General features: G+C 60.1%; 1 protein-coding gene and 1 long non-coding RNA gene across 3 annotated transcripts in view; both read left to right on the top strand.

Moving 5' to 3' along the window:
• The first annotated feature begins 87 nt into the window (after window positions 1–87).
• LOC115333936 lies at window positions 88–3525 on the top strand. Its single transcript, XR_003920960.2, has 2 exons — window positions 88–2088; window positions 2716–3525. It is a non-coding gene; the product is annotated as an uncharacterized LOC115333936 (long non-coding RNA).
• A 4106-nt stretch (window positions 3526–7631) lies between these two features.
• The window catches only part of SLC16A2 (solute carrier family 16 member 2), a 35527-nt gene continuing 29721 nt past the window's right edge, over window positions 7632–13437 (top strand). The window contains exons 1-2 of one of the 2 annotated variants that reach the window (XM_029996444.1): window positions 7701–7754; window positions 7785–8001. In XM_029996444.1, the coding sequence (XP_029852304.1) occupies window positions 7704–7754; window positions 7785–8001 (268 nt within the window). In that variant the 5' untranslated portion in view covers window positions 7701–7703. Of the gene's footprint in view, window positions 8002–13437 lie in introns of both variants that reach the window. The other variant, XM_029996443.2, reaches the window with a different exon arrangement.

Here is a 13437-nt window from a genome sequence, read left to right as displayed (position 1 = left end):
CGCACGGCGCATGTGCCCCCCCCCCCGCCACCGCCTCCGCCCCGCTCCGCCCCGCTCCGCACGGTCGGCCCCGGTACGCGGGGCCGACCGTGCGGACCCCAGCTCCCTCCCTTATAATTTTTTCTTTTTAAATAAATACCGAAATTTTGCATAGTTTCGCAAACCTGGACTTGCCGCAAACCACGATGGAAATCCTTCGGCTGGCAAGATTTAAGAGGTGAAAGGATGCTCCGGTACGAAGGGGATCGGTTTGGGCATCGCCTTCTCCGGTTTGGGCGCCGCGGTGTTTTCTCTGCGCCCTGTGATATATCCTTGGGTCTCCCCGCGGTACTGGCAGGCAGAACGGCACGAGGGTGATGATCCGGTCGGTAGCTGAGCCCAAGAACCAGAGCAAGAAAACCTTCGTCCTCCCCAGCTCACCACCACTACCAACTGGTATTGCCCGAGGATTTTTCGGTCCTCTCCTTGGTCGTGCCCCAGAGCCAGCGCTGGACCACGCTGAGATGCCATTTGGTGTGAACGCTCGCAAGGGCTTCGTCTCACCGTTTGGGGGTCTCCGGCAGCGGGGCTGGAGGTCCGATGCTGCTACCTCCAAAACACCCCCCCTCTTCCCACAGCCCGTGGGTGCCCCTCGGTCTCAGACCAGGTCAAAGCCTTCAGCTGGAGCTAACAGAACCCAAGCCTGGGTGTCCAGAAACGACCCCACCTCAGGGCTCTGCCCTTCTCGGGCCACTCCAGCCCACGCAAACCGCTTGCCCGGGCTCTGTCCCCGCTCCAGCCCCGGTGACCGGCAGGGATGTTCCAGGCCGGCCAAGGAAGGACATAAATGACTCTCTCAGGGGCTAGGACTGTGGGAAAATGGTACGGCTCTGCCCGTGCCGGCTGCGCCTCCGTGCCAGGGATGCCAGCAGAGCCAGGGCAGGTTCTGGTGTCCCTCTACCCCTTCCCACCCCCACGGCCGTGTCCCTGCCCAGCCGGGGCACCCAAGGGGCAGCTGAGGGCTGGAGGCTGGCAGTGCACCAGGGCAAGGCATCGCACAGAAAATGCACATATTGCTGTAAATCCAGCTGCTACTAGAGGGCAGAGTGAGCCAGGCGAGACCGGTTTTTTAGCTGTGCGAGGAGCTGGGATGTGGGAAATAGTGTTTGCTTCCCCTTTCCCCTTCCACTGAGGCATGTGGGGAAAGAGGGAGAACTTCAGCAGAGCGAGGGATGATCTGTGACATGGTTTGAGGTTTGGAGTGGGATGACTCACGCTTAGATTTTTTTTTTTTTACGGAGTGCTCCAGGGCTGGATTAAGCCGTGTTTCTAAGGAAGGCACCGCAGCAAGCACTCTGGAGGCAGCGGGGCTAGGCTCCCCGTTCCCCAGCACATCAGGCTGCTGCACCCCAGCCCTGACGCTGCCGCGACCGCTCCCCGTCCTCGTCAAGAAGAGAAAACAAGAACGGACGCACGGCCAGTGCATCCCACAAGGGACAGCCGCTATCTCCTGCTAACTCACTAGGCTGGACGGAGGGGTCTGGCACAAAGCTTTGTCTCGTCCCAGTGCCCGTCTCTTTTGCAGACAGCAGCGTAAGGGCAGTTTTGACGTGCCCGGAGGTGCTCGGGCAGGTCTGCAGCCTGCGCCGGGCCTGGCTGCTGCACCCTGGTGCCAACCCCACCTGCGGGTGTCCGCAGGGACCTTCCTCGAGCGGCCGGGACAGCTTGGCCGCTCAGGCCGGCTGCTTCGGATTCAGCCTGGACTTCCTTGGTGGGCTGTGCTGTCCCTGTGCTGCTGCATGAGCTGGGGCTACCGGAGGTGTTTTCATCTCAAAAAAATGAAGTAAAAGTTTTCCCTGACCTGAACAGGGCCAGAAGTGCAGCCGGTCGGGGCGAGACAGGCTGATGCTCCTCCCAGGACCGGCGCAGCCTGCGTCGGCACCACCTCGTCGCAGGGACAGGAATGCGGAGGACTCGCCTTCGGCCGGGAGGCGCGAGCAGCCCCTCTGCCCAAGAGCTGCCCGACCCTGCCTGCAGCCGTCGGTGACATCCAGCCCTTGCTTGAAGCAGCTCCGGGGCTCTTTGTGCTGCCAGAGCTGGCAGGAGCAGGTGAGCGTGTCATGAACCCGCAAACTGCCAGGAGCAAACCCGATGGGTGTCACAACCACCTCAGGCCTCAGCCCCAGGAGCCCCTGGACCACCTCCCGTCCGCCCGGGGGGAGCGTGCTCACAGCCCCCGTGCACGCCTGAGCTCGGAGGGCACGGGCAAGCGAGCGGGCAGCGTGCCCGGGGTGCCCCGTGCAGCTCGGCCATCTGGTCCACACGCCGCGGGGACGGGCAGAGAAAGGCAGCACGCTGCTCCTGGCGCAGATCGATGGAGAGCCAGGGAGCATCGGCTCCGCTTCTGTGCGCGGGGGGGGACCTGTGCTGTCTCACCGCAGCCTCAGGTGGTGGCCAGGCCACGTGCTAGGGGACATTTTGGCAGACGGTCTGTCGACGGAAGGTCCTTGCAGGTCTTCTCTGCCTCTTTACCGACCCTACAGATTAGGAACTTCTCTTTCTGTGCCCACCCCGGAGCTGTGGGAGGGGATGCTTTGTGCCTGGTGTCTCTGCCAGTACCAGGGGTGCTGCCCCTGGGTTCAGGCAGGGTGCAGGCAGCCTCTGCCCAGGCTCTCCCCGGCTCTGCGCAGCAGGCGTGGGGTTTTTACCCAAGTTTTTTTCCTTTCCCACTTGCAGGTTGGGTCTTAGACCGGCAGTGCCCTCCTGCTCGAGCTCAGCTGCACAAACCACCTGCACTGATGCTCCTCTGCTCCCGGAGCTGCTCACCCTGGAGATGTTTGCCCTGGCTTTGCTCCGGGCCATGGGGCAGGAGCAGGCAGCCCTCCTGGCCACGCAGCTCTTGGAGATGCTCCCGGCTTGCCGCAAACAGCGTGGGGCCAACCTCGTGCCGTGCAGGATCTGGGATGTGCCCCCCAGCCTCCAAATTGAGGAGCTGATGGGGAATTTACTCTGTCCCCAGATAAACTATGCAATTACCAGTTACCACCACTAATTAACGTACCATGGGAACAGCTTATCCTGGGGGCACATCCACAAACTTCTCTGCTAGCAATGCCCTGAACACCTCGGGCTTTTAACCTACTTGGAGTCGACGATGGCTCCCGCATCAGTGGCACTGGGGACAAACGGGCGCGCGCTGGCACAGCGGTGCTGGGGTAAGCACCAGCCAAAAACCCCGCGACTCCAACCTCCATCACACTCAACTCAGCAAACCAAGAGCCGTGCATCTGGAGTCGGATGCCGGGAGGCTGCCAAAACCCTGCTGCTCTTCGGTTTGGGTCGCAGACCCCCAGCCGGCGCAGGAAAAGGTGCCGGGTGCCGCGCCACCGCCGCCGCACGCGCTCACCTCCCGCGCAGGCTGCTGCAAGGGGTGAGGTAATCCTGGGTAATTCCTGACTTCCATGGAAATGCCTCCAGGCCGTGATGATTATCGCTGTAATTAGCCTCTCTGATTTTTCTTGGTGTTCTATAAAATATTAATTTACAGCTGGATCCTTGCCTCCTTTGTGCGCCGGCTTGAGCTCTTCCCGTCAGCAGAGCATCTCTGGCACCTCTCACCGAGGTCCTGCGGGGTTACACGGCAGAGCCGGGGCGGCCGCTGGCAGCTGGACGGTGGTTGGGGTTGGTGGCTCCGGCCAGGAGCTTCCACTTCTCTGCAGGAACATGCCCACGTAGCTTCTATTTTAAAGGAAAGACTCAAAACCAGTGAAGCACTCTCAGAAAGTGCCTTCACACCTCTTCACCTGGACGGTGAAGACGAGCAGGCAGCTAAACGGCTCCAGAAGCCCTTTAATACAACATAGATCCATCCCATTGCTCCGTTTGGGCCAGAAACAGTGTTTTTGCTCAACCGCGTGGTAAATCAGGTGGGGCAGCAGGACGGCTGAGCCGGACCACATTCCCCACCCAGCCTGCAGCCGCTGGAGTGAACATGGTGCTGCGATTTCCACCCCCAAAACGAAGCCAAACGCGGAGCTGGATGGCACATCATGCCCCGAAAACCCTCTGCTCACACCAGCACTTTTGGGTTGCCTCATTTTTCAGCCAAACCAAGCAGAATCAACTTTAATCTCGCTAACGAGGTGGAAAATGCCACCTCTAATATTCTGATCCCAAACATTGGGAAGGTCAGGCGGAGAAAGGATGCCACAGCGTGCGTTTTGCCTTGGACGGGTATAACAGGCGGCAGCCCCGTAGTGCTGCCCGCGGCCCGGCTGCCTGCCATCAGGGTTGCCCTCCTTTGAAGGCAGCGCTGGCAGCACCATGAGCCCTGGAACTCTCGCTGCATTCTCACCGTGACAAGGTTTGGGTGCTGGACCCCGTGTCCCAGCACCCCTGCCAGCGGGTGACCGCTGCCGTGTCCCTTTGGGCTGCTCCTGAGTTGTTTATTCCTCTGAGATGATGTATTTGGTGCCTCTGTCAGGCCAGATGTAACAGCTGTCTTAACTACGGCTGAAATCTAAAGAGAAATGTGTTGCTAATGACGGGAAAGGCTTGTGCCCAGCATGCAAATGTCTCTGCCGGGAGCTGCTCGCTACTGGAGCTGTTTTCCCGGCACTTTCGGCCAAGCAGCAGACGTCGTCAGCGACTTTCTGTCCTCAGGACGGCCTCATGTGTCCCCACGCCGCTGTGCAACGCCCACCAAAACAAAGCCAGGTTGCAGAGCCGCCAGGAATTTGTATTCTCCTCCGAGGCCACATCCTGCCGCGACGCTTCCCAAGGTGTTTGCATAAGATATTTCCATTCGGTCACTCCTCCCCTTCTGCAAAACCAAACACACACATTTTGTAGCTGCCAATCCCTTTGGCAGAGGCGCTGGCACCAAGTTTCGGAGACAAGCAACAAGCTGCTGACAGCCATGCTTTGCCCGGGCAACCGGAGGCCCGCCGGCCGTGACACGAGGTGCTGCCTGCCAGCTCTCCAGGGATGTCAGCTGTGGGTCCCGGAGAGCCCGGCTCGGCCGCAGCCATCCGTGCGTCCCTTACCGAGCCGGCAGGCTGGGGGTTTGAGGGAAGCCGTGCTGCGGACGCAGAAGGGTATTTTATCGTCAAGTGCAACCAGGGAAGAGCAGCTTTATCTGTTTTTTCTCGCAGTCTTTCGTTCAGCTTGTGGTTACAGAGCTGCAAACCCTCTGGGTGCGATGCTCCAATTTAAATAAAAGCTGGTCTTATACCAGCAGGCAGAGCCGTTTCTGCCTGACGCTGCCAGAACTTTCCAGGCTGCAGCTCCCTCCTGGTTGAAGCCTCCACTAGCTCACCCAGACCAACCCTTTACCGCCCTCCCATTAACCCCCCCCCCTAATTTTACCCCCCAGCCCCAACTGGTGTTGTTCGGCCCAGCCCAGAAAGGCACAGTGACGCCCGGCACAGCCGGCACCAGAAAATGCTCCCTCAGGACACGGTGCAGCCAACATCCAGGAGAGATGCTGCTCAGTGGGTTTTGTGCCTGGCTCAAGGTCCACGGTAATATTAACCCCCCGCTTCCCACTCCACGAGAGCATTCTGCAGCTCCGGAGGGGAGAAGTCTCCGTGAGACGGCGTGTGCTATGGCAAAGGGCTCTCCCACCTCTCCCTCTGCTCTTTTTAATCCAGCCCCAGCTCTGCTGCTGCGGGGAATTAGCATTTGGGGGGGCAGCTCCCCCGCGCACCCCCCCCAGGGTAGCCCAAACCAGATCGCCAGGGTTTAACAAAATAAACTCAGCAGGCCAGCAACTTCAGCTGGCCCTATGGAAAAATGGTTATTAAAATTCATCGCTGCGGCTCCTCGTGTCGGCAGAGGGCAGTGGAAGATGCTCCCAAACCTCCCAAGCCTCCCCCGGCCTCGCTGCGGAGACGGGGATCCGGGGAGGAGACTCTACCAGAGAGGAAGGGAAATAAAAATGCAGTTCCTCCAGCGGCGAGGCTGACCCCAGCGTGGCGTTACCGCCGGGCACCCCGCCGGCTAAAGGGGATTTGGGGCCATCGATCGGCGCGGCGGCCAAGCGGAAAGGCGAGGGCAGAAGGCCGTGTCGCCCACCGTCGCCCACCGTCGCGCCCCTCCGGCTCGGGTCTCGCCGGCGCACACGCAGGCTGCTCGGAGCCGGGGAGAAGAACCACTGCTCCTCATCCCTTGGGTGGGAGAGGAAGCGGATGGCGATGGAGCAGTCCTTGGAGCCGGCGGCGATTTGCAGTCGGGAGCGGGGCGGGCAGGCCGAGGAGAGGTTTTTTCTGGCCGTAGCGATGTCCCAGAGGGTCTTCGCCAAACCCGGCGAGCCGTAGCACGTAGGCAAACGCGTTCGCAGCCCGCCTGCCCGTGGCCGGGTGCTGTTCTCCGGCGGCGGGGAGAAGCGGGGAGACGGTGTTGGCGGTGCGGGCCTGCCTGCCGTCTCCCTGCCGTCTCCGCACCCTGCCCTGCTGCCTCGCCAGGCGTTTGTAATTAATACCCCTGAAGGTAAAGAAAGAGCAGCGTGAGGTTGGGATGTATTATTTTACTCTGATAGGCATCTGACACTGACACAGCCATTAGGGTAAAGAAAGAATAATAACTCAGACTTGGCATCTATGAAAGTGTAAATACCTTCAGCGTGTGAAAAGACAGGCTTTAATATATTGGTGGGTTTGTAATTATTTATTGAAAGAAGAAAAAAGGCAGAGCTCATCGCGAAACAAGGGAGAGGCGAGAGAGCAGCTCCCCGCCGGGTTCGGATCGCCGCGCTCGGTGAACCCCAGCGCCGGGGCGATGCGGGGTGACCCGGGGCCCCGGGGAACATCCCGCGGCGGGGATCAAGCGGCAGGCTCCTCGCCTCGCCGCCCGGCAGCAAGAAACCTCCCCGGGTGACGTGTTCCAAAAACGCCCCCGAAACTTTTCGGGGTGGGGGATGCCGGGGAGCCCCAAAAATCCCCCCGTCCCCCCCCGCCCCGTCCCCTCGCCGGGGCTGCGTTTTGCCACCCGCTCGGCCCGCTCCCGCTGCTTGATTTACCTCGGCGGGGGCACACGGGAGGCACCGGCATCGGCCACCGCGGCCATCGAGGACCCCCCCTCGTGTCCCCCCCCCATCCTCAGCGCTTCCTCACCGGGCGGTCTCCCCCCCCCCCGCCCTCCGCGGGATGCTCCCGCAGCCGGGGAACGGGGCGGGGGGGGGGGGGGAGACCCGGGACTCTCCCGAACCGGACCGGGGGGGTGTGGGGGGGGGGGGTGGGGGGGGCAGCCGGTGTCTCCGTCGCCCCGGCCGGGCCCCGCGGGGGGCGGTACCGGCGGCGGCCCGCCCCGGGGCTGTGCCCGCCGTAGGATGCGGCGGCGGCGGCGGCGGCCCGGCGGGCGATGCGGGGCCGCGGCCGGGCCCGGGGCCGCCTTTAAGCCCCGGGGTCGAGTGGCGAACGGGGTGGACGTCGGGGAAACGCCGCCCGTGGGTGGCCGGGGAGGGGAAGGGGTGGGTTAAGGGAGGTGGGGGGGGGTGCGGGCCGCAGGTAGGGAGCTGGGGGCCGAGCGGCGAGATGGAGGAGGAGGATGGAGGAGGAGGAGGAGGAGGAGGAGGAGGAGGAGGAGGAGGAGGAGGAGGGGAGGCGGGGAGTGAGGCTGCGGCAGCAGGGGGCGGGCGGGGGGGCCGGCCGGGGGGGGGGGCGGCGGGCATGTGGGACCGGCTGCGGGGCAGTCGGGCGGCGGGCGGCGGCCGGAGCGCGGCCGCGATGGCGCAGCGCGGAGAGAAGGGGCCGGCGGCGGCGGGGGAAGGCGAGCCGCGGACCGGGACCGCGGCCGGGACCGGGGCCGGGGCCGGGACCGGCACCGGGGCCGAGCGGGGAGCGAGCGGAGCCGCCGCGCCTTTCCAGCCCCCCGAAGGCGGCTTCGGTTGGGTGGTGGTCTTCGCCGCCGCCTGGTGCAACGGCTCCATCTTCGGCATCCACAACTCCTTCGGGATCCTCTACATGATGCTGCAGAGCGACCTGGGAGAGGGGGAGAAGGACCCCGCGTTGGAGTTCAAAACAGGTACGGGCTCTCCGGTCCCTTCCCGGCGCGGGCGGCGGGGAGCGGGGCACCGGGTGGCCGCTCGGGGCTTCCCAGAAGCGGAGCTGGCAGCCCCGCCGAGCCGCCTGCGCCGGCGGGGGGGGACGGAGCGGGGGGGCGGCTCGGCCGGCTCAGCCTCCCCGAGCACACCGAGGCGGCGGCGGGGCTGGAAGCTCCTGCTCGGATGCGTCGAAGCGCGGTGGCTCCCTGCCCCCTCCATCCTTGTAGCCGTGGCTATATTTATCTGCGACGGCATCATGTGTTTCTAAGCTCCTGTGTACTCAATTAAAAGTAATTCATCTGAAAAGCATGCCCTTAGCTTGTCCCGCCTGGTGCGTTTTGGAGTGAGGAGGGCAACGCTGGTGAATCAGCTGGTGCGTGTGAGCCGCCCCCTTTATTTTTTATTATTATTGTCGTTTTGTTACGGGTTTTTCAAGCTGTCTGCCTTATCTGCCGGATCGCGCTCGGGGGTGGCTGCAGGAGAGCATCTGCCTCGCCGACACGCTTCCTCCGAGTCGTATCTGTTGGGTGGGAAAGCCTACGTAGGGCAGGTCTGGCAGTGCCACCTGCACCGTCACACCGAGGTCTCGAGTAGGTAACATCCGTTAATAGCAAGACCTGCAATCTGCACCCAGTTGTGTGTTTTGGTAGGACCTACAGGCTCAGCCAGGATCAAGACTGTGTAGCGTTAGCACAGAGAAAAGGGACGTTTCTCGCTGCAAAGACCCCGCTCTCCAAGTAGACTTGGCAGAGGGACGCCAGCCTGCCGGGGTGACATCCCAGCGGGTCTGTGACGGACACTGGTTTCGGGAGGCCCAGCCTTGTCCCAGGTCTTGGTATCCTCCCCGAGAAGGCCATATCCATCCCCGTGGTGGACACCCATGGCCCACCTTGCTTTTATCTGGCGGATAGGGACAAGCGCTTGGCGTTGAGGGAACCTGCTTGTGGCGGTGTCCTGACTCTGGATGGGATGTGGGCAGCAGTCAGAAACCGAAGCGGGAGCGTGCTGCGGAGAGAGGCAGTGCTGGGGGGGCGGGTGAGGACCTTAAAGTCTTATTTTGGGGACAAGTGTTGCCCGCGTTCCCTCTGCTCAGCTGACGCGTGACCGGTGATCACGGCGCTGAGCGCGCCAGGATGAAACGCATTACGAGATACACCACATCTACAGATCACAAATTAACTCCGTGATACTGTTACTGGAGAAAGGATGCGATGTTGTAATTACGGGCAGTAACGGAGTGCCACAGAGAGCTGTGGACGTGTGGCCGGTTGTAATTAGGGTGATTGATGGGCTGTATGAGCGTGCGTGTGATTGCTAGGAAGCTCATCTCGTAGCTCTCTGTTTCCTGCTCCCTGTGATTGTATCTAGAAAGCCTAAGGCAGAGCTCTAAAGGTAGAAGCGGTAACAAAAGAAATTAAATACTGCAAGTTCTGGTGGTTTAAAGGCTCCGTGCCCAAGACGGAGGTTGTAGGAGTCAGCATCTGCCTCTTGCTCCTGCGATCTATTTATTTATGGCTATGACCGCACAGAGGCCTCGAAAAAGAAAGGCGTGTGGGTGTGCGAGGTGAACCCGGGCTCGGTAATTAAATTGCCTGGCTGACGAATATATGCATTTTGGTCCGGGCGCTTAATGAAGAGGCCGTTAATAACCCCCGCGCCGCGCGACACGCCGGCTGAGTGCTGCCTCTGCGCCGGGAGGTCGCGGTGCAGGGGCTCCGGCGGCGGCGGAGGGGTGAGGGGGCCGAGAGGGAGCCGGTCTGCCGCGGGGAGCGCGGTACCTCGGGGGCTGCAGCCGCGTCGTCTCGGGCCGAGGGCAGTGGGGTGCAGCGTGGGGCTCCCCTCCAGCCCTTCCTCCCTCGCTCCCACCCCTCCCCGTGCCGGGTTGCATAATTTCCCCGCGGCGCTCGTTTGCGTGCAAACATAATCAGGAAAATATTGTAGCTCCTTTCCAAGCGCTAAGTGATATGGCCTTCCTGAAAAGACCGGTGCTGTCTGTTTGTCCTCCGACGTCGGTCTGCTCCTGCCGGCTGCAAGCAATAGCCGGATCGTGGGGTCCCCCTTGTCCCCCGCCAACCGGGAGCAGGTTGGGGGGATGAGGACCCGCTCCCCGCTCCAACGCCGGCATTCGGCACGGCCGTGGGCGCATCGCTTAGCCTTTTGGCTCTGCTCTTAAATCTCCTCTCCGTTCTCGGGAAGGTGGGTTTCTGTCAAAGAGGGGGTTTGGAGGCAAAATGGGGAGAAATGTTGTAAACCGGTCAGGCATCCCTTTAAAAATAGGGTTATGTTTATGCTAAAGCGGGTACTAGTGTGCACTAAACAATAGCCGCCCCAGCACACGGCTATAATTATCAAGGTTTATTTCTTGTTTGCATTGGTCACGTTTTCTCGCGTTTGATCTTGAGAAACGCAGGATCCGCGGAGTTCAGATTTGGGGTCAGGCTTTGAAAACAAACCCTCTCGCAACAATGCATTGAATGCATAGGCTCCTTTGTTTAAAGAAATATACTGCGCCGCATATGTCAACAAGCAGCGCCGGGCTGAGGCGGGCTGGCTGCTGGGACCACCGCGTGCCCCTTCGCGGCGGGACACCAGAGCCGGGACTTTTGCAAGGCACACTCTGTGCTTTCGGGTTTGTTTTCTTTCGGGGGGAGCGGAGGGCTGGGGGGGGAACGCTGAGACTGGAATTAAAAAAAATAATATACATGTGAGCACTCAGCCAGGAAAAAGAAAATCAGTCTCCTCTGCTGGAGAGGTGTTGAGTGATGCTTGAAAGCATTTGCTGGGAGGTGAATGGTAGCGTTTCCCTCCGGTTGTACAAGGCTCGTTCTGGTGCCAAGGGATCCGCGGGGCACGGCCGCTCCGGTGCCGGCCCTGCCAGGTGCAAGCTGACGCTGAGCCGAGGGACAGATGAGCCATCTCGGCACGCTCGTCTTCCCCAGCTCCAAAAGCCAATCTGAGTGGCAGAACGGTCCTGGTAAGCATTAACTGAGCATTGACCCTCTTAAATCGATGTCTGCTCTTCCGCTGCTTGGATGCTCTCCCAACCTCGGGAGAGGTGAGCCGGTCCCCGGCCAGGGCTCTGCCCTCAGCTGAGGAGGTCCCGCTTGCACCCAAGGCACCCGAGGGTCCCGGTGGGGTGCTCTGGCTACCCGGGGAGGGCCGGGAGGGTGGCACTTCTCGGTGCGTCTTGTTCCTCCAAACGCATCCTTGCTGCCATGCTTGGAGGTCTGGTAAGCGCTGGTGGGGCAGCCTGGAGAGGCACATTGATTTTTTTTTTTTTTTTTAAAGTTTATTTATCTTTTTTTTCTCCCCTCCTCCGCTTTGTGTCAATATCCCAGGTATAGATTAACTCTCTTTGCTTAATATTTAATGTTTCGGTTGCTGGAAACGGGAGCTGCAAGCACTCGGAGAGATGGCCTGAGGAGATGGTCTGGTTTGGCCGCAGTTCCTCCAAGTTTGTCCGTGTGTCCGGCAGCGTCCTCTGGTCTGTGTGCGGGAAATTGGGGAGCAGCTTCCCCCCCTTTAGTCCAGCCCCAGCTGCGGAGCAGAGGCTGCCAGAGCGCCCCGTGCCTGGGGAAGCCGCGCCGGTGCATGGACCATAGCCCTTGGCTTATCGTATCTCATTGTGCCCACGAGGCCAAGGCAGAGATGATGTCAGCCAAGACATAGCTGATGTCATCTTTATACCTGAATTCCCATCTGTTTTGGTGGGGAATTTCTTCGTGAGCACTGATTTCACATCCTTAGGACAGGTGAGCTTAGCTGGAAAAGGCTATTTTTACTCCAGCATCGTAACAGAGGCTTGGTAAGAAAAGAGTGAGTTTGTTTCTTGGAGAAAATAAAGCATTTCAGTGCTAATAGTCATAGTGAAAGATGGGGAGGAGAAGCCATGGACCCCTCTCTGGGCTGAGGAAGAGTGCCAGGGCGGGTGAGCGTGGCTGGAGCACTAGGACCCGAGAAGGGAAACCCCAAGGAGAGTGTAAATCGCAAGAGGTAATTCTTGGAAATGGTCCCAACTAAATTTCAGCAATACTCCATGGCCCGGGTGAGGCCAAATAGGGGCGGCTGCCACGAAACTGCACTTTATTTAGCCTGCAACAATGGAAGACATCTACCCCAGGTGTTAGGTTTGGGCTTTGGGAAGGGTGAGGGCACTCTTACCAACACTCTTAAATACAAATTACCAACCAGTGATAGATCCAAGACCTGTGATGGGTGTTATCGCCCAGTGCTGGTGCTTGGGAGGCTTCCATCTCCTGAAGCTGATACTGTGGTGGTTACCTTCTTACCCAAATCCGCAGGATTTGGTGCTTTTATTAATTGCCAGGGAGCTGCGCTGGCCCCGTTTCACAGATGCGTTGGCCGAGGGCGCTCTGGACCTCGGCATTCCTGGGGTTTTCCCCACATCCATTGGGGTTTGCAGCCCTCCTCCGCATTTCCTAACCCCACGGAGGGATGTGCTGTCATGAACAATATTTGCATAGCCTGGATGGGGATGTAAATCTGGCAAAAAAAGCCATAAAAAAGCCTTTTATCACCCAGCCCTGCTAGCTGGGGAGTGCAAAGGGCAGCGTGGAGCTTTCCCAGCTTTACGGGGGGTTTCCCGCAGTGTGCCAGCGCCGGGCTTTTCCCCAGCTCAGCTCCCACCATTTTGGGAGCTGGAGCTTGTGATTGCAGGGGAATGGGGGCAAATTTCGGAGGAACTGGATTTTCATCACTTGAGCTGAGTGCAAGCTGCCGTGTGAGATAAAGCAGCCTGAAAAGCAAACAAAACACAGTCATGTCATTACACCTGGTTCTTGGGGCCCATCGGGAGCAATTAAGGTTATTAGGAGGCCAGAGCACTGTTTCTAAGGCAGGTTCTAGTTTTTAAAGACTGCAGGGGTCCTCTCAGCCAGCACACTTGCCATTTTAGTGGGTTTTAATATATTTTTAAGTGTCCTCCACTAGCCAGCCAAGGAGATGCTCCAGTCTCGGTTGTATTTTCCAGCGGCCGTCGTCCTCGAGTGGTGGCAGCCCCCGTGACCTTGCTGCGGTATATGAAGAAGCAGCACATGGGGTTGTGCAGTTGGTTTGGGATTTTTTTTTTTTTTTTTTTTTGGTCCTTTCAGTTACAACAAAACAAACCGCCCCACCTTGCGGGGATTTGATCGTAGTTTAAACTTTGAAGGCGCCGGGTTTCGAGACTGGGCCGGGAGGAGGAGGAGGGGGGATCGAGGGGTGGATGCTGCAGGGTGCGGGGCCGGGAGGGACGGTGGGGTACGATGCGGTGCAACGCTGCAGGGCTCGGGGGGGGGTCAGCAGCAAAGAAGCAGTTTCGTTTCCCCTTTTGGGGAGAAATCCGGGAGTTTGACAAGTCACCCTTTAATCCCCTTAAAAACCCCCAGCAGCTGGAAGCCGACCATCAGCTGGGGCGG

The sequence above is a fragment of the Aquila chrysaetos genome, chromosome 21 (genome assembly GCF_900496995.4).
Source record: "Aquila chrysaetos chrysaetos chromosome 21, bAquChr1.4, whole genome shotgun sequence".
NCBI lineage: Eukaryota > Metazoa > Chordata > Aves > Accipitriformes > Accipitridae > Aquila > Aquila chrysaetos.
Note: the sequence above shows the minus strand (reverse complement) of the source record. Positions and strands in the feature narration are given on the sequence as shown.